Below are 21776 nucleotides of genomic sequence, written 5' to 3'. Positions count from 1 at the left end.
ACAAGAAGTGTGTCACTGTCAGGGGAGTATAGAAGAGGGAACAGATCTACAAAAATACTCAGAAAAATAGACGAGATAAAAGTAATACGCAATATTATAATGAATCAGGATCTATCTTGCATTATCGCAAATAATAAACTAAAGATATCAGCACAGGCAGAACAACTTAGAAAATACACAGATAAATATAAAGAAAAAGTGCAAAATAAGCAATTTATTGATGACCTCAAAAAGTTTTACAGAGAATTGGGAAACAAGGTAAAAGGAACCGAAAGACCACCCAAAAAAAGAACAAATAGATACATTTTGGAGAAGTATTTATGAAGAGCCTGTAGAACATAACAAAGCTCCTAAATGGATAGAAGAAGTAAAAGAAAGTAAAATAAGTTCAAATGTACAGGATATGAAATGGGATGAAGTAACAGAGAGACTGAAACAAAGTTAAGAAGAGCCTCTAACTGGAAACCACCAGGCCCAGATGCAGTACCTAACTTCTGGTTACAAGTATTAACATCTTTGCACAAAGCTTTAGCCATGAGTAAGAACCATTTATGTGCGCACCCTGAACAGACGCCAACCTGGCTAACAACAGTAATGCTCTTGCCGCCCCTTTAGTGCCTTTTTTAGGCAAGTTTCAAATGACAAATTCACCACCATAACAGGAACAGGCAAGCAAAAACTGAGGGTAATGTTACTCAAAGCTAGAAGTCTAAATCTCAAAATTCACTCACTCGAGGCACTCCTTAAAATGGAGAACATCGATTTCTGTGCAGTGATTGAGACCTGGTTCAAGGCTCTAGAGAGCACCTCTGCATTACCAGGCTATAACTCATACCACACTTTTTGGCCATCTAACCTGGATCAGAACACCAAAGGTGGAGGTGTGCCCATATTCATTAAGGATATCCACACCTCCAGGCTAGTTGCGCAGCATAATGCATCCAAGGTTATCCAAATGCAACTAACTCTGGGCAAAACTGTAATCCAAATTGTAGCTTGCTACAGATCCCCCACCATGACCCAGAATTCCCACTCCTCTTTTCTTGATACATTGAAAAATATTAGGTTTCAACCAAACACCCTAATAATGGGCGATTCAGGGGTGGGAGGATGGCATAATGGTTAAGGTGTTTACCTTCGAGAAACAAGGTGCAGGGTTTGATTCTCACATAGGGTAATTGGCTAGGCTTAAAATGGCCCACAAAGGCAGTTAGCCTAGTACTAATCCATGAATCTATAATCTATGAATCTACCCCATTAACTGGGAAAACTACTCATGTACCAACTCCTTCGCTCAGTGCTTTCTGGAATTCATAAATTCCAGTTCCCTGGATCAGCTTATCCACACCCCCACAAGGGGCAACAATATCCTAGACCTAATCATTACCAACATGAGTGACCGGTGTTCCACACCTGAAGTCAACTCCTCGTTGGTCAGATCCGACCATAAGCTAATCACCCTAGATATCTGCATCCTGTTCCCACCCACCATTAAGGAAAAGCCAACTTCATGCTTCTTAAGACAGAAGTGGCGAACTTCATGACATCCATGCAGATGGACAATACAGTTACGACTGCTGAATCCTACACAAGTGCACTCTATAATCACTTACATGAGTGCATGGATCATGCTAAACCAAACAGAACCAAGACACTATCCTCCAAAAAAAGGAAGCCAATCTGGTGGTCCCCTGCCATAAACAAACTCTACAACAGAAGGAAGAAACTGTTGCAAAAGAGAGTAAAATCCCATGAGTAGAGGAGCTCCCTGGTCAGCCTCACTAAGAAGTTGGGATCCCTTATAATATTCTCCAAAACTAGCTATGAAAAAAAAATCGCCACTGATTCTAAGGGAACCACAAAGCATTCTATAGCTATGTCAAGAATCTCAATGGCAACAGCCAGATCTGCTCTGAGTTACAGCACAACAGCACGAAAATTACAGACCCAACTGATATTGCCAACATCTAGGCAGATAGGTTCAGTGCTAACTTTAGCCCCCTGTCACACCCTAAAGGACCCAAAACTATACAGCAAGAATGCAGAGTCCCCTGTAATCACATCTACACAGGTAAAAGCAAAACCCAGCATCCATGGGACCGGACAACATCCCAGGCTGAGTTTTACATGAACTTCAGAATGAACTGGCTCCCATCCTAAGCACCATGTTCAATCATAGTCTCACGTCAGGATTTGTGCCCACTCAATGGCACTCAGCAACACGTATCCCACTCCACAAAGGGGGAGTCACCACTGATCCTGGGAACTATCACCCTATTAGCCTAATGAGCCTGTTCTGCAAGGCCATGGAACGTATCATCATGGAACTCATAAACAAAGACATTGGTAACCTCCAAACTCTGGACCCCACCTAGTTCAGGTTTGTGAAAGGCAGATCATGCCTTCTGAACCTGATCGACTTCTTTGAAGCAGTCACCAAAGCCGTAGAAGAGGGTATGGTGGTTCACACAGCCTATCTTGACCACGGCAAGGTTTTCAATACCATCCCCCATTCTGGAATTATAGCTAAATTCACTAAACTAGGTATAAATCCTTGTCACAAGATGGGTTGCCAACTGGCACACTGACAGAACCCACACTGTAAACGTCGCAGACTCCAAACCTGACTTCAAACCAGTGACAAGTGGAGTACCACAGGGTTCAGTCCTGGGACCTCTCAAGTTTGGTATCTACTTCTCTGAAGTACAGGCTAACACAGAAGGCCTCTGGCTAACGAAGTTCACAATGACTGCAAACTAGGCACCATAGTCTAGTCCCCAACTGATGTGGACATCCTACAGAAGGGCCTCACTGAGACAGATGCCTGGCCTCAAGCTCAATGCCAAAAAGTGCAGTGTCATCCCCTTTGGTAAAAACTCTGTACCCATGAACTACCACATAGGCAGCAATCTGCTTAACATTGAATGCGTGATAAGAGACCTTGGGACCCAGGTGGACAGTAGTCTCTCCTTTGATAGTCACATCGCCACAGTAGTCAGGAAGTCTTTCTACATGACACACCTCATCATAAAAGGGTTTTCATCCAGGAAAAAAGAGGTCATTGTTCCCCTCTACGCGGCACTCATTAGACCCATTATAGAGTACAACGCCTTTTGGAATGTACCTCACAAGACATTTTCAGCAGCTGGGCCACAGAAGTACCTCACAAAGAGTATTACTGGCCTCAAATAAATGCCCTACACTGACCGCCTCAAAAAACTCCAGCTTTACTCCGTAGCATATCGCCTACTCCGAGGTGATCTCTGCCTAACATATAAAGCTATGTCAAACGTAGAGCTGTTGGACATGCTACACCTAAAGAAATCCTAATCCCACCGAGCTACATGCTCTAGGGACCTAAACCTTGTCACCACAATAAACAGGACATGCTGGAGGGATAGATTCCTGTCCCAGAGACGTCCCATACTCTGGAACAGGCTATCCATCTATGTCAAGCAAAGTTCTTCATTAGCACTCTTCAAAAAAAATCTTGATGAGTGGATGGGAAATAAGAAATACACCCCGGGGATCACTTCTGTGTCTCTGCTTGACAGTGGCAGAGGAAAATAACTTCCTTGGGTGGCATAAGCCAGGAAACCTTGTTGGCTATGCTTACCTAGGCCCTTGGGCCGATAGCCTAGTACCTACCTATGAACATTGTTAAATTAATGTTTTGTACATGAAGATAATATTCACAGTTACAGATATAGGTAAGTACTTGCCCTATATTTTGAGGCAGGGGGGCTATATTGTAAAGTTAGTAATATTACCATTTATATAAAACTAACAGTGTGAAAACACAGGAATAAAACCTTAACATTTTACAAACATGGGGGGGGGGGGGCTGGCAGATATCTTGTGTTTACTTATCTACTATTTCATATTCTGGGCTGAATTTTCACACAAGATTTAAAAAAGTAATATACTTTCTCATCTAGTTTTCTCACATCTGGCAAACAAAAAGTCCCAATAACTGGCAAAGGTCAGAACCAAAAATAGTACAAGTCCAAACATAAAAATATGGTCAGGCCACCACAGCTTTATGGCAGATAAAAAGTAATAATAATTTATTGAAGACAGATAAGCGTTGTAACAACCAGCACTCCTTCAAATCACATAAAACACAGTGAAACAATGTTATTTAAATTAAAAGCATCCAATAAAAAACATGCGCCAATAAACATAACCAATCAAGGGTTTAATACAATTTCTTATTCCTTAGAGCTGGCTTTAAAGGAACATGCCCATTAAGACCGGGATACCTATCTGCATCTAGTTTCAAGATCCATTTGAGTTCAGCCATTTCAGTAAGAATTTTCAACCCCCCCCCCCCCAACATTGCTGCATATGCATTGAAGTATCCTAAAGACAAAACTGTGTCCTGTATTGTCTGTAATATGTTTAGCAAGGGCATTTTAGTCATTACCTGTTCTAATATCATATAAATAGTTAAAAATCCTGTCCTTCAGTTTCCTGTTGTTCTTGCCAACATAGAAACCTTAGCAGCATTTACATGTAGCTAAATATATTACATTCTCACTAGCGCAATCAGCATAAAATCTAGGCTGGAAAATAAAATTCATTCAGTTGCTCCCTAATTTTTATCTCCTTCTGGTCTGATTTCCATTCCCGCTTGACACCGATATGCTTCTGCTAAAGGAAGCAGGGAAGTCATCTTAGACTTATTCTCCTCATGTTTCACAACTTTAACTACACTTGGGTCTTGTGAGGTCAGCAGATATGTATGCAGTCCCACGATTTCAGAATTATACATGTAATCAATTTCGAGGAGGCCCATACCTTCTTCAGAATGGGGAATATGTAGCCTTACTATACACTGATTTTTGTAAACCAATCTAAAACCTTTTGGGGCCAGTCAATCACTCTAACACTGTAAGTTAGGATAGCAAGAGGAAATTGGTCTATAGCTTGGACTTTGTTCCTAGATGTCAATGCTGTTTTTATTTATTTATCATTTGTTGACCTGGAAAGTCTGACTAGCACAGAGCCTATTTTCAGCGGAGGCTTGGGAAGAAATGCTACAGAATGTTTAGTATTAATTTTAGTCTTCTAAAATATCCCTTACTAAGCTTTATTCACATTTATTCATGTTTTATTGTTGATCATTCATCAGTTTTCAAATATTTATACACTCCCTCTTGCTCAAGCTCTTTTATATCACATTCCTGTCCCAAACTGATGTTTTCTTGGTGTTGCAGCTTTCCTGCTTTAAAGGTTGCTTTTGGACATTTATCAAGACCAAATGACATTCTTATATCATTTAAAGACATTTTGATCTGATGAACTGTACAGTTCTAAATCATCTACAAAAAGAAGTCTTTACATATTGTTGTTTTCTGAGAGCCAAACTGTAGCCATGATGTAATCTGTTAAGTAGACAACTTAATGGGTTAAGAGCAAGACAAAGGATAACTGGTGACACAGTCACCTTGGAATATTTCCATTTGACCTTTTATCCCTGGAATAAAAATTTGTCCTTTATCACGGCTAAACTGTAAAGTGGTTTGCCACTATTTCATGATTGCTGTAATGTAATTGATCAGTGTTGGGTATATCTTGTACATTTTAAGCACTCTTTTATCCATGAATGCGGGATACTTTCAAATGCCTTTTTGTAGTGTTTCCATGACATACTTAGATTTTCCCCCTTTTTACAGCTCTCTATTATGACTTTAGCAACTAATGATCCTTGTATGCTTTTGATGTATTGCCATGATGATTGTGTTGACTTCTAAATATTTATAAACTCTGTCAGGATTAATTCTAGTGTATAGTTTATACATCTTCAGAAGGCAAGTTATTGGTCTATAGTTTTTATGATAGCTTGCAGGTTTGCTGTTAAGTTAGGAATATTATTTTTCCTGTTTTTCACAAGACAAGACTAGTGTCTGTTTGGGGTGTGGATATAAGTAGTTCTTATTCTTTGCTAAATCTTTATGTAAAGATATTAATACTTTTAACCAGAAGTTAGGTACTGCATCTGGGCCTGGGGTTTTCCAATTTGTTTCAATCTTTCTGGCTGTTACTTCATCCCATTTCATATCCTGTACCTTTAAACTTCTTATTCTTTCTTTTACTTCTTCTATCCATTTAGCATCTTTGTTATGTTCCACAGAATCTTCATAGATATTTCTCCAAAATGTCTCTATTTGTTCTTTTTTTGGTGGTGTTTCAATTCATTTTGCCTTGTTTCTCACTTCTCTATAAAACTTTTTGGTTCATCAATAAATTGCTTACTTTTTCCTTTTCCTTTATAGTTATCAGCATATCTTCTAGGCTTTTCTGCCTGTGCTGATATTTTTAGCTTATTATTTGTGACGTGCCCAATACAGCCTGATCTGTTCTGATACTGTGCATTGCTTTTATCGTGTCTATCTTTCTCAGTATTTTTGTTGATCTGTTCCCTTTTTCTATCCTCTTCTAACAGTGACACATCTTGTCTTTGTTGCTTTATAGTTTTCTCTGTTTGATACTTCCATGATGGCATTTGATTTCTCCCCTTCCCTTACTGTCCTGTGTTTTTGTGGTAAGACTGTATCTGTTATTAATTTAGCTGCACAGTAATGTATCTTATTTACTTCTGTTATATCACAGCAATTTCCATGAACAGTTTTAATAACTGTGTTCATTTGTTTTACCAAACTTCTAACTTTTTGAGTTTCTTTGACTTTCTGTAGGCTGTTTCTTTCATCGATCCTAATATGTCTGTCTTTATTAAACCAATCATCTCTTCTCTTAGGTCATGTTCTTCTAAACTGAGGGCACATTCTTTGATCTCCATTTCCTGTGGGTATTCTGTATAACATTCCAGAGCATCTTCCTGTGCCACATTCTCTTCAGTTTCATTCTGTGTCATCCTTTGATCTTTCATATGGTAACTCACTGGCCTATCACTGCACAACACTGAATGTGTCAGAATTGCTGCAGTTTCCTGTTCCTCCCTTTGCTGTGCAACTCTAGCTGAACTTTTGTACTGGTTTCCTATGGAAGGTACCAAAGTATCTTCATATGGCAACTGATCAGATGTTTCCCGCTCCATTGGTTTCTCCTTAATTTGGTGATTCATTGCTCTATCCTGCTGTGATGTTGTCAAAGTTAAATTTTCTATGTTAAATCCTTTACTTTGCAGGTAATCCATAACCTCAGTGTCTATTTCTTTAACTTCTCCATTGCTAATCCTCTTTTCTATTTTTCCTCTTAGTTTTCTTATTATTTATTTTGCAAAATTTTCCATATCTGGATGCCTTTGCTTGTGTTTCTGTTCAAATATATGTGCTACTGCGCTTTTTGTATTTATTACTTGTGCATTCTCCTTTGCATAAATGTTGCACCATATTAAATATATTTTCTTTCCCATGTCCATATTTCTTCTTCAGATGTCTCCTGCTCCTCCTGTGTCTCCTTACTTGGGAGACTTGTTGTTCCATCATACTGTGATATAAACTGTGTTAGACTTTATACACTAAATCCTTCACTGTGCAGGCATTCCTTAACTTCAACTTAACTTCTGCTTTACTAATCTTCTGTTTTACATTCATTCTTTGTGATATCCCTCCAAAGGGCCCTTCTTAATACCAGAAGAATACAAAGACCCTGTAATCACATTTGAATAAGTAAAGACCACACTCTCCAAAGCCAAGCACACAGCATCCATGGGACCAGACAACATCCCAGGCTGCGTACTGCACGAACGACAGAATGAACTGGTACCCCACCTACGTACCATGTTCAATCATAGCCTCACCTCAGGCTATGTGCCTGTTGAATGGTGCACAGCGACAGTTATCCCACTCCACAAAGGTGGTGCCGCCATGAACCCTGGAAACTACCGCCCCATTAGCCTGATGAGTCTGGTCTGCAAGGCTATGGAACATATCTTCTTGGAGCTTATAAACAAAGACATAGGTAACCTCCAAATCCTGGACCCCACTCAGTTTGGGTTTGTAAAAGGTAGATCATGTCTACTAAACCTGATTGACTTCTTTGAAGCAGTCACTAGAGCTGAAGATGAGGGCAAGGTAATGCACACAGCCTATCTTGACCTCGCCAAGGCTTTCAATACCATCTGCCATTATGGAATTATAGATAAACTCACTAAACTGGGCATAAATCTCTTATGTCACAAGATGGGTGGCCAACTGGCTCACTGACAGACCCCACACAATAAAAGTAGCTGACTCCATGTCCGACTTCAGATCAGTGACGATAGAGTACCACAGGGTTTGGTCCTGGGTCCTCTCCTGTTCGGCATCTACTTCTGTGAAGTGCAGGCCAACACAGAAGGTCTTTGGTTAACAAAGTTCGCAGATGACTGCAAATTGGGAGCCATAATAGAATCACCTAATGATGTAGACATTCTACAAAAGGGCCTCACCGAGACAGATGCTTGGTGTCAAAGTCATGGCCTCTAGCTCAATGCCAAGAAGTGCACTGTCATCCCCTTTGGGAAACACTCGGTACCCACGAACTACCACACAGGCGGTAGCTTACTAAACATTGAAAGTGTGATAAGAGACCTCGGGACACAGGTGGATAGTAGTCTCTCCTTTGATAGTCACATCGCCACAGTAGTCAGGAAGTCCTACAAGGCACACCTCATCATAAAAGGGTTCTCATCCAGGAAAAAAGAGGTCATTGTTCCCATCTACTCGGCACTCATTAAACCCATTATATAGTACAACGCCCCTTTTGGAATGTACCTCACAAGACATCTGCAGCAGCTGGAAAGGCCACAGAAGTACCTCACAAAGAGGATTAATGGCCTCAAACAAATGCCCTACACTGACCGCCTCAAAAAACTCCAGCTTTTCTCCGTAGCATATCGCCTACTCTGAGGTGATCTCTGCCTAACATATAAAGCTATGTCATACCCAGAGCTGTTGGACATGCTACACCTAAAGAAATCCCAATACCTCCAAGCTACATGCTGTAGGGACCTAAACCTTGTCACCACAATAAACAGAACATGCCGGAGGGATAGATTCCTGTCCCAGAGACTTGCCATACTCTGGAACAGGCTACCCATCTATGTCAAGCAAAGTTCTTCATTAGCACTCTTCAAGAAAAATCTTGATGAGTGGATGGGAAATAGGAAATACACCCCGGGGATCACTTCTGTGTCTCTGCTCGACAGGGGCACAGGAAAATAAGTTTCTTGGGTGGCGTAAGCCAGGGGAACCTTGTTGGCTAGGCTTAAGTAGGCCCTTGGGCCGATAGCCTAGTACCTACCTTTGAACATTGTTAAATTAATGTTTTGCACATGAAGATAATACTCACAGTTACAGGTATAGGTAAGTACTTGCCTTATTTTTTTGAGGGGGGGCTACATTGTAAAGTTAGTAATATTACCATTTTTATAAAACAGTGTGCAAACACACGAATAAAACCTTAACATTTTACAAACATGGCAGATTTCTTGTGTTTACTTTTCTATTTCATATTCTGGGCTGAATTTTCACACAAGATTTAAAAAAGTGATATACTTTCTCATCTAGTTTTCTCACATCTAGCAAACAAAAAGTCCCGATAACTGGCAAAGGTCAGAACCAACAGAAACGCCAAAAAAGTGAAACCGGACAAGTACAGCCCGGGCACGGACTGTTTATTTAAGTAAGCGCTTCCGGCCAAGGAGATCGCTCAGCCTTCTTCAGACTTATACAAAAGTACTCACAGCTGCACTTTTAAACATGAAAAATTAAGGCAATTAAGGTAAATTAATTGACTTCAAGCCCAGATTTTAAAGGGCTAGTACCTTACCATACCATAACTCACATTTCCTATTAATTATTAAAACATTTTTAAAAGTTAAAAATGTTATAAAAACATATTATAAAAAACATATCTATTCTACAGAACTCCTAACAATACATAAGAATGCCCTAAATTACAGTGCTTTAACAAACTTCATTGAACCAATCAATTAAATGAATCAATCAAATAGTTAAATAAATACTAAGAAACAAGAATACAATGATAGCTTAATTAACATCTTAATACTACCATTCTGTAATATAAAAGCGAATGTATATCTACGTATATCCATTACTGATGCTGTGTGATGAAAGAACTCATCTCCTTAGTGCTTTTAATTTGAGAATACATTTTATAGATGCATACTCATTTAAACCTGGGGGTAAATGTGCAAATGTTCTGATCTGCCAGAACACCTCTTGTTTTCCAACCGTAACTGCCATGGGCCACCCCTAATGTCACTTTTTACCTGGTGAATCACCGTGAACAAAAAGGAATGTTCAGGATGTTCAAAAGTGTGCCTTGCAAGTGCATTGGTTAAGTCCTTTCTCCCTGTGGCATACAGATGTTCATAAATTCTTTTCTTTAATGACCTCTCTGTTTTGCCAATGTAGAAGGAGGGGCATTTCTTGCACAAGGCAACATACACTACCCCCTTAGTTTCACAGTTGTATTTACCATTGATAGAATAAGTTTTATCATTAATGTTTATTTTACTCCCAGGTAAAATGTTTTTACAGTGGGGGCACATACCACATTTAAACATGCCCACACCATTAACTCTACTTTTAACTGTGGTCCTTTCCACAAGGTTCTTAAGGTTCATCCCTCTTCTATATGTAAATGTTGGATGTTGTCCTACTACCTTTCCACAAGGTTCTTAAGGTTCATCCCTCTTCTATATGTAAATGTTGGATGTTGTCCTACTACTTTAACCAATGCTTGATCTTCCAATAGAATGTTCTAATTTTTAGCAATGATACCCCTATAATCCAAACAATATGTAAAAAGAAAATTAATAGGGGGCGCCTTGTTCGTGCTATCCTTCTGTATTACTTGTAGTGTTCCACCATCCAAGAGGGGCCTAAAATGTCCTGTTTCTCTTTTAGCCTGTACTTCATTCATTATGTCTTTAATTAGCGTATCAGGGTATCAACTCCTAGAAAACATTTCACTTATATTTTCACATTCACTAATGAACTCCTGTTTTTCAGAGATCATCCTTGCCGCTCTGACAAACTGCCCCTTCACCACACCTCTTTTTTGGTGAAAGGGGTGGCTGCTAGTAAAATGGAGATAAGAATTTGAGTGGGTGGGTTTTCTGTAAATCATGGATTTAAATTTATTATTAATCCTATCCTTACTTAATTTTACATCCAAAAAGATGATCTCATCTACCCCAATAGTGTAGGTAAATTGAATAAAATTGGTCATCCTTGAGATGCTATCAATAAAGTCAGGTACCTGATTTAGTTGCCCTTTCCATAGAAAACACATGTCATCTTGGTATCGAATATACCAAGTGACATGCTGTTGGTACATTAAACAACCATTGTCGTTCCCAGTATGCCAAAACGCTGTTTGCAAAACTACACCCACAAGGAGACCCTATAGCTATCCCTGTTTTTTGGAGGAAAAACTGATCTTTAAACACCAAAAAATTATTTGATAATACCAGATCCAAAAGGGTTTCTACCAAATACATTTGGTCATTGGTTGCCTTTTTAAGCAACATAACATTTTTTGTCCACTCTATACCTAACTGGTGGGGAATTACAGTGTACAAATCTTTCACATCCACCACTAAAAAGATATAATTAGAATCGTACTAAATTTTGTTGATGTGTATTAAAAAATCCCAGGAGTCTTTACAAATTTGTGGCTCATCCTTTAATAAGGGTTTAAGAATGCCATCAACATATTTGGCACACACGTAGGTTATAGATCCCCTTCCATCCACAATTGGTCTGAAAGGAGGATCCACCAAATCCTTATGGATTTTCGGTGTGCCAAATAAAGTGGGGATCCTTGGGGCTGGCATGGTTAAATAGTGAAAAATATCACAATCAATACTACCTTCCAGGAACAAATCCTCTAACACTCCTCTAATTTTCTTATAAGCTGAATGTACTTCATTAAGACTCGACTTCAAATAGGTTTCTGACTGTAGATGTTCAAACATTTTACTATCATAAAAATATTCATCCATGAAAACAAGACCCCCCTCCCTTATCGGGCATCATAACCCTTATTTTACATTCATTAAGGAGGGAAATGAATTCCAACTCATTTTTAGAAACATTACATTTCGTTAAACTAGAAGACATGTGGGAATTCAACGTTGCCCTTAAGTCTATCTCACATAGTTTTTCAAAGATACTCAGCACCCCATATACTGGGGGATTAAAAATGCTCGATACTTTATAGGTGTTAAGCAGTGTAGGTGTATTACCTAGACTAAAAGCCAAATTTAACTTGCGTACAAATAACTTCAAGTCTATAATTCATGTCCGACTTCAGATCAGTGACGATTGAAGTACCACAGGGTTCGGTCCTGGGTCTTCTCCTGTTCGGCATCTACTTCTGTGAAATGCAGGCCAACACAGAAGGTCTTTGGTTAACAAAGTTCGCAGATGACTGCAAACTGGGAGCCATAATAGAATCACCTAATGATGTAGACATTCTACAAAAGGGCCTCACAGAGACAGATGCTTGGTGTCAAAGTCATGACCTCAAACTCAATGCCAAGAAGTGCACTGTCATCCCCTTTGGGAAAAACTCGGTACCCATGAACTACCACATAGGCGGTAGCTTACTAAACACTGATAGTGTGATAAGCAACCTCGGGACACAGGTGGACCGTACTCTCTCCTTTGATAACCACATCGCCACAGTAGTCAGGAAATCCTTCTACATGGCACACAAAAGGGTTCTCCTCTAGAAAAGAGGAGGTCATTGTTCCTCTCTACTCATCCCTCATCAGACCCATTATAGAGTACAGTGCCCCATTTGGCATGTATCTCACAAGACACCTACAACAATTGGAAAGGCCACAGAAGTACCTCACTAAGAAGATTACCGGCCTCAAACAGATGCCATATGCTGACCATCTCAAAAAACTCCAGCTCTACTCCATCACGTATCGCCTACTCGAGGGCAGTCTCTGCCTAACATACAAAGCCATGTCAAACCCAGAGCTGTTGGACATGCTACACTTAAAGAATTCCCAATCTCTCTGAACCACACGCTCCTGGGACCTAAACCTTGTCACCACAATAAACAGAACATGCTGGAGGGATAGATTCCTGTCCCAGAGACTTCCAAAACTCTGGAACTAACTACCTATTCATGTTAAGCAAAGCTCATTGGCCCTCTTTAAGACAAATCTTGACACTGGATGGGAAATAGAAAATTCACCCCAGGGATCACTTCTGTGGCACTGCTTGACAGGGGCACAGGAAAATAATTTTCTTGGGTGGCGAAAGCCAGGGAATCCTTTTGGCTAGGCTTATATAGGCCCCAGGGCCGAAAGCTTAGTACCTACCTATGAACCTATAATGTTATTTTTTGTATTGTGAAATTTTCCATGTCTGGATGCCTTTGCCTGTATTTATCTTCAAATATCTTTGGAGCTGCCTTTTTTTTTTTTTTGTATTGATTTAATTTGGCTTTCTCCTTTGCATAAGTATTGCACCATATCAGATATCTCTTTCTTTCTCCATGTCCTTATTTGTTTTTATACCTTTCAAAGATCTCTAGATTTTTTTCTTTATATTTTTGCACTTCCACAGTCACTTCTTTTTCCAAACAGCCCAAGGTTTCTTGGTCTGTATGTTTTTCATAACTCTGTTGTATTAATGAACACAAATTTTTGTTTGAAGCTTCTGACTTTTTCTTGTGCAAGTATTTTTCTTTCTTCTAATTTCTCTCTTCGTGTCTATATCACGTTGTCGAACTTTTAAAAGTTTGAACACCATATGTTCAAACTTTAAAAGTTCAACAATGGAACCAAAAAATAAAAAAACAAAAAAACTTACTGAAGGTTTTAAGCAGGGGGGAAGCCCCCCCCCCGCACCCCTCGCTACTTAAATATACCAACTCCAAGATCGCACCACATTGAAGAAAATGGAAACCTCCCCTTACGAAGATTTCCATTGAAATTCTCAAACTTTTACTAATTTGAACATATAGTCTTGACCATATGAGGTTCGAACTTGTAAAAATTCGACTATGTGAATGGGACCCTCTCTCTTCATCTGTCTTCTGTCTTGAAATTCGGGCTTCTTGCATAATAGTAACAATGCATAATTTCTTTCTTATTCTCAACATTCCACTCTATCATCTTTATGGCCCTTTTGTGGCTTATCACTTTTTATGATTTTCGTGGACTGCTACTTCCTTCTGCAATGGGGGAGGGGTGGCATCCTCTCCATGGGCCTGGCCTCTCCCCATTGTAGGAAGAGGGTTCTACACTGTAAATTTTTCCAGATCTGGCACTAGTCCGCTTACCAGGATTAGGCACTTTTTTATCCTGGGTCTCATACACCCAGCTGTATGTTATTTTTTTAACCTACTTCTGTCCATGGTATATGTTATATAAAATACAGTCTATATATCAGTGTCATCTTGTTGAGATTTTGTGAAAGACAGGGTACATCTTGTGAGGGTATTCACCAAGACTTGAGGAGGAATTCAATTCCAGCAATAAAACTCTCCTTTGCCTGCTGATTTATCATTTCTCCATTCAGACCCATTAATGAACTGTTTCCTAGTAATGGTTGGGGGGATTGCGTCATGTAGTATTTAATTTGTTCTGAGCCTGTCATCCAAAAGTTTGGCAATGCCATCTAGTTCAGTATGGGTGATGCCATTTACAATTAGTTTTGACCGTTGTTGTATATTTCCTCTGAGATTATGGACATAGCTTTAGAAAGCTTTGTCATTGTCCTTTGCCTAAGAAGCTATGTTTTCTTCAAGTTTAGCCTTTAAAGTATTGACTAACCCTCTTAGCTGCCTGTTTAAATTGGTCAGGGGGGGTTTAGTAGGTATAGCTTTGTTTCTTCTGCACTTGGCCAAGATTTTTTCTTTTATTGTATAACCGATTGATGTTGTGATTCCACCAGGATGGCTTGTCTTTTAAGTTTGTCTTATTCTTAATACAAATGGGCACAGCTCACTGTATACAGCTATCAATATGGGCACAGCTCACTGTATACAGCTATCAATATGGGCACAGCTCATTGTATACAGCTATCAATATGGGCACAGCTCACTGTATACAGCTATCAATATGGGCAAAGCTCACGCTATACAGCTATCAATATGGGCACAGCTCACTGTATACAGCTATCAATATGGGCACGGCTCACTGTATACAGCTATCAATATGGGCACAACTCACGCTATACAGCTATCAATATGGGCACAGCTCACTGTATACAGCTATCAATATGGGCACAGCTCACTGTATACAGGTATCAATATGGCTGTACAGAGCTTTTGTAAATAGCTCAGCATATGCTATAGTGTTTACTGGGTTTGGGAGTGCTTGGAATTTAGCTAAGGTGTTGCTTAGCAGAGAGAAGTTAGCCTTGGAATAGTTCTTGAAGGTTTTTGGTTTTGCTGGATCTCTGGATTAAATTGTTATTTCAAGTAATAATTCCTTATGATCACATCTGATGAGTGAAGATATTACATTAACTGAGGAACATTGCCCCCCCCCCCCCGACATTCGTGAATTCAAGGTCAAGGATGTTTGTACTCCTGGTAGGAGAATGGACCAACTTTTGGATGTTGGTATTACAAAGTTTAGGAATCACCAGGCTTGTGCATTAGAAGTGGTGTAGGATTCCTAATCTGTAGATGGCTAGTTGAGATCCCCCATGAATATCATATTGGGTTGAATGTTGTGGGACTCAACTACATTGAGATAGGTCTGAGTTTATTATCAGTGTGAGGACTTGCATCTCAAGCTGCACCCAATCACTAATCCTGTTCATGCCAACAGTAGGACCTGCAAAGTGGGAGAAGATGCAGCAATATTGGCCAAGGGGCAAACAAAAGTTCCAAGTGTAGCCTGTGCAGGAATGCACTGCCACGTGTTCTCATGTGTTTAAAATGGAAGAGCCTGCCACGTTAAAGAGGCTACAGCAGCGCTGAAATCTGTTTTCTTAACCAAATACGGTGGTGTAAATGTGAGTATTGGACAGTAGCAAAAGGGAGACTCAAGCAGAGAAAAATCACACAAAGAAAACTGGTAAGTTATGAGTGGAATGGGGAGGAGGCAGAAGGGTAGGAATTTTTTGTCAGAAGTGAGCTATTTTTTCTTCTTCTCAGATGAGGTAGATCTGGGTAGAGATGTAAAGGAATATGTAGGTACTACAGTGAAGATATGTAACAAGGGCAAACAAACACAAAAGCAAATGACTGATTGGGAGATATTGGCACACTGAGGGAAGGAGAGGACAGTAGACATAGAGACATCAGACAAAAAAAAAAAAAAACAGGAAAACTGCTAATGGGGAGGATTAGGCAACAAACGGGAGAGGTCATTTACACAAAAGGGAGGGCTACACTGGAGTAAGGGATAAGGAGGACATGGTCTCCCAAACTGCCCTGTTCATAAGATTCCTGGGTGAGGTCAGACGGAGCCCTGTTCCTCTTCTGACTGGATCCTTTTTGAGGTGTTGCTTGCAGGAATGAAACTTACGACAATATCGAACTTGTCTGTTCGAAGTTTCAAAATTTCGAACATGGACAAAAAAAAAGTATGCAACAGTAAACTGACTGTTTCAAGCAGGGTGGCAAGCCCCCCTGCATCCCCCACGTGGGAGACGCAGGGTAGCTTGCCCCCCTGCTTGCAAGCCTTTATTTTACTTTTTTTTTCTTTCTACGTGTTCGAACTTCTGCAAGTTCGACTACATGGTTTCGATCCAGGGCCGGTGCTAACATTTTGAGGGCCCCCAGCAAGTTTCAAGTTGGGGGCCCTACCCAGGAGGATACAAAAAGTGTGACCATATTGCCGTCATGCCCCCTTCCCTATAAAGCCTATGCAGCACCACTTAACAATCATTGTGTAGTGTTACTACATTCAGACCATTAAAAAGACTTGAAATGTCAGGGTACACACTGACTGGTATTTAGTACCAATGTTGTATTATGGCAAGCCCCTGTACCACAGCAAGGTAGCCACTCATAATGGTACACACACACACACACTGACTAGGACTGCGCAGTGGTGCAGCTGTTAAGACTGTCGCCCCTTAGCAAGAGGTTCTCTGGTTCGATTCTCAGCTGGGGTGCATTCTGTGTAGAGTTTGCATGTCCTCCTACACTCACATGGGTTTCCTCCCACATTCCAAAGACATGCTTGTGCAACATTTCTCCCTGGGCCTCGGCTGAAAGTTGGCTCTGTCCTAGTCAGACTTTCCCAGAAAACAAATGTTAAATAAATAAAATTTAGTACCAATAAAGTATGAAAAGCCCCTGTAACACAGCAAGGTAGCGACACACAGAGGTTCACACACTGACTGGCCTTTAGTACCAATGTTACATTACAAGCCCCTGTACCACTGCAAGGTAGCCACTCACAGATGTATACACACACACACACACACACACACACACACACACACACACACACACACACACACACACATACACACACACTGACTGGCATTTAGTAGTAATGTTCTTACATTATGGCAAGCCTCTGTACTGCATCAAGGTAGCCAGTCCCTCAGAGGTACACAAAAACACCCACACAGGCTCTCTCACACAGGACAGAGACACAAGACACAGTGAATACAGCAACGAACCACAAGCGTCCAACAAAGGACAAAAAATAACATCAACACAACACTCCTCAGCACAGCTTCCAAAAATAACAGCAGGCAGGGTAAATTTTCCATCATTTATTCTTCTCTGGTACCTCGGCTTTTCGCCTTCAAAGGAATAAATTAACTCCACAAAAACCCCACCTTATATACCATTCAAACACACTTAATTAAACAATAAATTCATTATCCAATAAATTAATTCTCCAATAAATATATTTTTTTCCATAAATTCTGTAGTACTGAGTACTCAAAAATAATTATTTTGTTTAAAGTATCATTTTAAAACATTCAAATTTAGAGATCCATAGAAACATTATAAACAATTAATCAAATGTAAACAACATTTACCTTATTAAATGTTTTTAACATTTAAGCATTTAAATGATCTTGTACTTTAAACAATTTTAACACTAAATGCATAATGCCTGTCTAACCCAAGTGAGTTATTTTATAAGATTAAATTACTATCAATATTCATACCATGTGGTTGAAGTGATCTATAGTTAATAATGAATCCACATTCCAACTTATCCAACGCATTTTTAAAACTACCTCCATATTCCATAAATGGACGTGCTAGAACACTAAAAAATAAACTCTTAGAACAACCCCCATGTGCAGATGCAAAATGATCACCTGCTGGACAGGCAGCTACACAGACTTGCACACAAGACATAGACACCCACACATGACGAAGACAGCACTACAGTAAGACTGACCATTAAGAATTTAAAATACTGGGATTATGAACTAATGATGATGATAGAATAAGCATGCACTGTGTGACCCCACATTTTTGATGAACAGACCAAAACTAACAAACATCTGGACATTGTGTAACATTCTCACAGCCTCTACCAACCTCCTAACCTCTCAGCATAATTCCAAAGCCAAAAATAACTGCAGAACAAAGGTGTAACATCAAGGATAGTTGCAAACATTGCTATGATAAACTTAGAAAGATATTAGAATAACATGGATTGTCTTCTTTTTCTTTGGGCTTGTCCCATTAGGGGTTGTCAAAGCAGATCATCTTTTTCCATTTCTTCCTGTCCTGTGCATCTTGCTCCGTCACACCAACCACCTACATGTCCTCTCTCACCACATCCATAAACCTCATCTTAGGCCTTCCTCCTTTCCTCTTACCTGGCAGCTCCGTCCTTAGCATCCTTTTCCCAATATACCCAGCATCCCTCCTCAGCACACATCCAAACCAATGCAATCTCACCTCTCTGGCTTTGTCTCCAAACCGTCCAACCTGGGCTGATCCTCTAATGTACTTATTCCAAATCCTGTCTACCCTCATCACACCCATTGCAAATCTTAACATCTTTAACTCTACCACGTCCAGCTCTGACTCTTGCCTTTTTGTCAATGCTACCGTCTGCAACCCATACAACATAGCTGGTCTCACTGCCCTCTTGTAGACCTTCCTTTTCACTCTGACTGGTACCAGTCTGTCACAAAACACTCCTGACACTCTTCTCCACCCACTCCACCCTGCCTGTACTCTCTGCTTCACCTCTCTTCCACACTCACCATTAGTCTGAACTGTTGATCCCAAGTATGTACGCTCATCCACCTTCGCCACCTCTACTCCCTGCATCCTCACCATTCCTCTACCCTCCCTCACATTTACACACAAATATATTCTGTCTTAGTCCTGCTGACCTTCATTCCTCTACTCTCTAGAACATATCTCCACCTCTCCAGGGTCTCCTCTCTCTACAGATCAGAATATCATCTGCAAACATGTGGACAACAAGGGATTGTATTAGAATTCATTAAAATGATCAGTACTTTCTGCAGAACTCTCATAGTCGCCCCCCCAAAAGTCTTAGTACAGTTTTAGAACAGGTAAAAACAAAATCAAAAAAATTTTAAAAAGACAAGGACATAGCATTAGGGATTTAAAACACTGGGCTTACGAACTAATAAAGAATAACAGATTTTTTCTGGTAGCATGCATTGTGTGAATCCACATTTTTGATGAGTAAAAACACAGATCAAACAGCTAAACATTGTGTAACATTCTCACAGCCCCTACCCCTCTCCTAACCTCTCGGTGTAACAATTAGAGACAAAGCTTCCCCCAAAAAAAATGGCAGAACAAAGGTGTAACATCAGGGATAGCTTGAAACTTTGCTATGATCAACTTCAATAGTAGAACAGTGTTTGCACTGGCACACATTAAGACATCAGTACATTCTGCAGACGTCTCACAGCCCCTACCCCTCAGTGTCTCCGCACAGTAAATCTGGATGAAGTGAAAGCAAAATAAAAACACACAGGCATAACATTAAAAAACAATGTGTCTAATTCTAATTCTAGTGTCGAAGAACCTTTTCCTGTTTTTTTTCCAACATGCCCATTTATATTCCAAACCAATAACTCAAACTGTGCCTTAATAACTCAAACTGTGTCTGAAAGGATAACTCCACCCAAAAGTCAAGTTTTTTCTTTCCAAAAAGTCTTCTCTGTAATCCAACACCAAATGCTTTATATACAGAACAACATAATTTAGTAATTATGTTTGCTTATCTGTTATCCAGCATTTTTGCATTGTAGACTGTTTTGTTGAGACAAGTCAGTGAGTTTGAACAAGAATATTAACATCAAAGACTCTAATTCTACCTGTAATATTTAAAACTGCAAATGCAGCACAAACCATCTCAGCCCAAGTAACACCCATTAATCACAGGGGTCAGATTTTGTACGCTTGAATACTGAACTACAGTTGTTAATTTGAAAATAATAATTAACTAATAATAATCAAAGGAACCAAAGTAATTAAAATGCAAGTTGATTCTGACAGTGCAAAGTAGGCAGTCAAGGCAATGTTGTAAACTGATGAGAGAGAAACCCACTGGAAATGATCCCCTCATCATAAGGATGTCTTTCTCTTCCCCTTAACATGACATCAGGAATGCAAAGACATTGACTGTAAAACATGGTCATGCTAGCCATGGCAGCCTCCTTCAGGTCATTTTTGGGGTATGACCACTTAGAAAATAACAGTAACCATTTACTTTGATACAGAGGCATTAGTAATGCAGAAAAAGTTCAAGATTTGATGAAAAACATGTTTTTTTCAGTTTTTGAGAAAGGTTTACTTTTAATGAGCATAACATTTTATTCAACTTAACTTGTATCCTTGTTATTTTTATAAACTGGTCTTTTGTATTCTGTTTTTGTGCCACTTTTTCTATAATATTGTCTCAGCTATTGCTTATCTAATATAAAAATACACAGTTCTTTCCTAGCCAGGAATTTTTTTCTGAATTTGTGAACATTTCACAGGGTTTGTGAACTTATTTCCAAGGATTCCTGATAGTGAAGGAGTTCTGCCTTTTGTTGTAAAATATTTGTTATTGCACTTGAGCTGAAAACCAGTTCATTTGCATTGAGTTTTTTTTTTCACACTGGTGGGAGCAGAGGGATGATTCAACCCATCCAAGTTGGGAACTGCTGATGGAAGGCTTATTGTGTGTTTAGCTGATTGGCATGAGGGTTTAACTGTGTAAAAGTCTTTCATCCTGCCGGTATAAAGGCCTCACATTTGAGCGTTGCACAAATACTGTTACCAGTGCCTTGTATATAAGCAAATCTCTCCAGTTTAAAATCCTGTAGAGAAAGACTTTCTGTCCACAGCTACTCAAAGAGCAGCCAGTCTGTGCAGAGGGCAGCACCACTACAGGTCATCTAATAGTATACAGGTCATGTAATATTATGCAGTTAAACATTCTCACTTAGACCTTTATGTGCCTCTTCTTTATTCCTTCCCATCTGCTAAGGATCAAAAATAATGGATAGGTGCTTCCCTGTTATCTCTGTTTCTGGCCTGGTGGATATGGGCATCCTGAAACAGTGTAGTAACTGCCTTATGTTCACTGACAACCATTTCATTTTACAACAGACAAGCTCAGTGTGTGAGATATGTAGATACACAATGTCATTGGAGGCAAAGCTCTCACATATACACATGAAAAGTACAAACCAGGTTGTTAGCATTACACCCAAAATGCTCACTACCAACATTAAGTAACAAACACACAGACCCACATATGCAGAGGTACTTACTTGTAATCTACCCAAACTTCCAAGGCCTCCTAAAAGCATGTCTCAGCAGCCCTGCACACATTCAAAAAAGACAGCACCTCACACAAC

The 21776-nt window shown here is 39.7% G+C and overlaps 1 protein-coding gene across 1 annotated transcript in view; it reads left to right on the top strand.

Annotated features, from left to right (window-relative positions):
- The first annotated feature begins 3679 nt into the window (after nt 1-3679).
- Nucleotides 3680-21776, top strand: part of LOC122797913 (zinc finger protein 79-like) — an 88218-nt gene continuing 70121 nt past the window's right edge. Inside the window, exon 1 of the mRNA XM_044066431.1 lies at nt 3680-3710. Within this exon, the coding sequence (XP_043922366.1) occupies nt 3680-3710 (31 nt within the window). The remainder of the gene's footprint in view (nt 3711-21776) is intronic.

The sequence above is a fragment of the Protopterus annectens genome, chromosome 3.part1, assembly GCF_019279795.1.
Source record: "Protopterus annectens isolate FY-2018-M chromosome 3.part1, PAN1.0, whole genome shotgun sequence".
Taxonomy (NCBI): domain Eukaryota; kingdom Metazoa; phylum Chordata; order Ceratodontiformes; family Protopteridae; genus Protopterus; species Protopterus annectens.
Note: the sequence above shows the minus strand (reverse complement) of the source record. Positions and strands in the feature narration are given on the sequence as shown.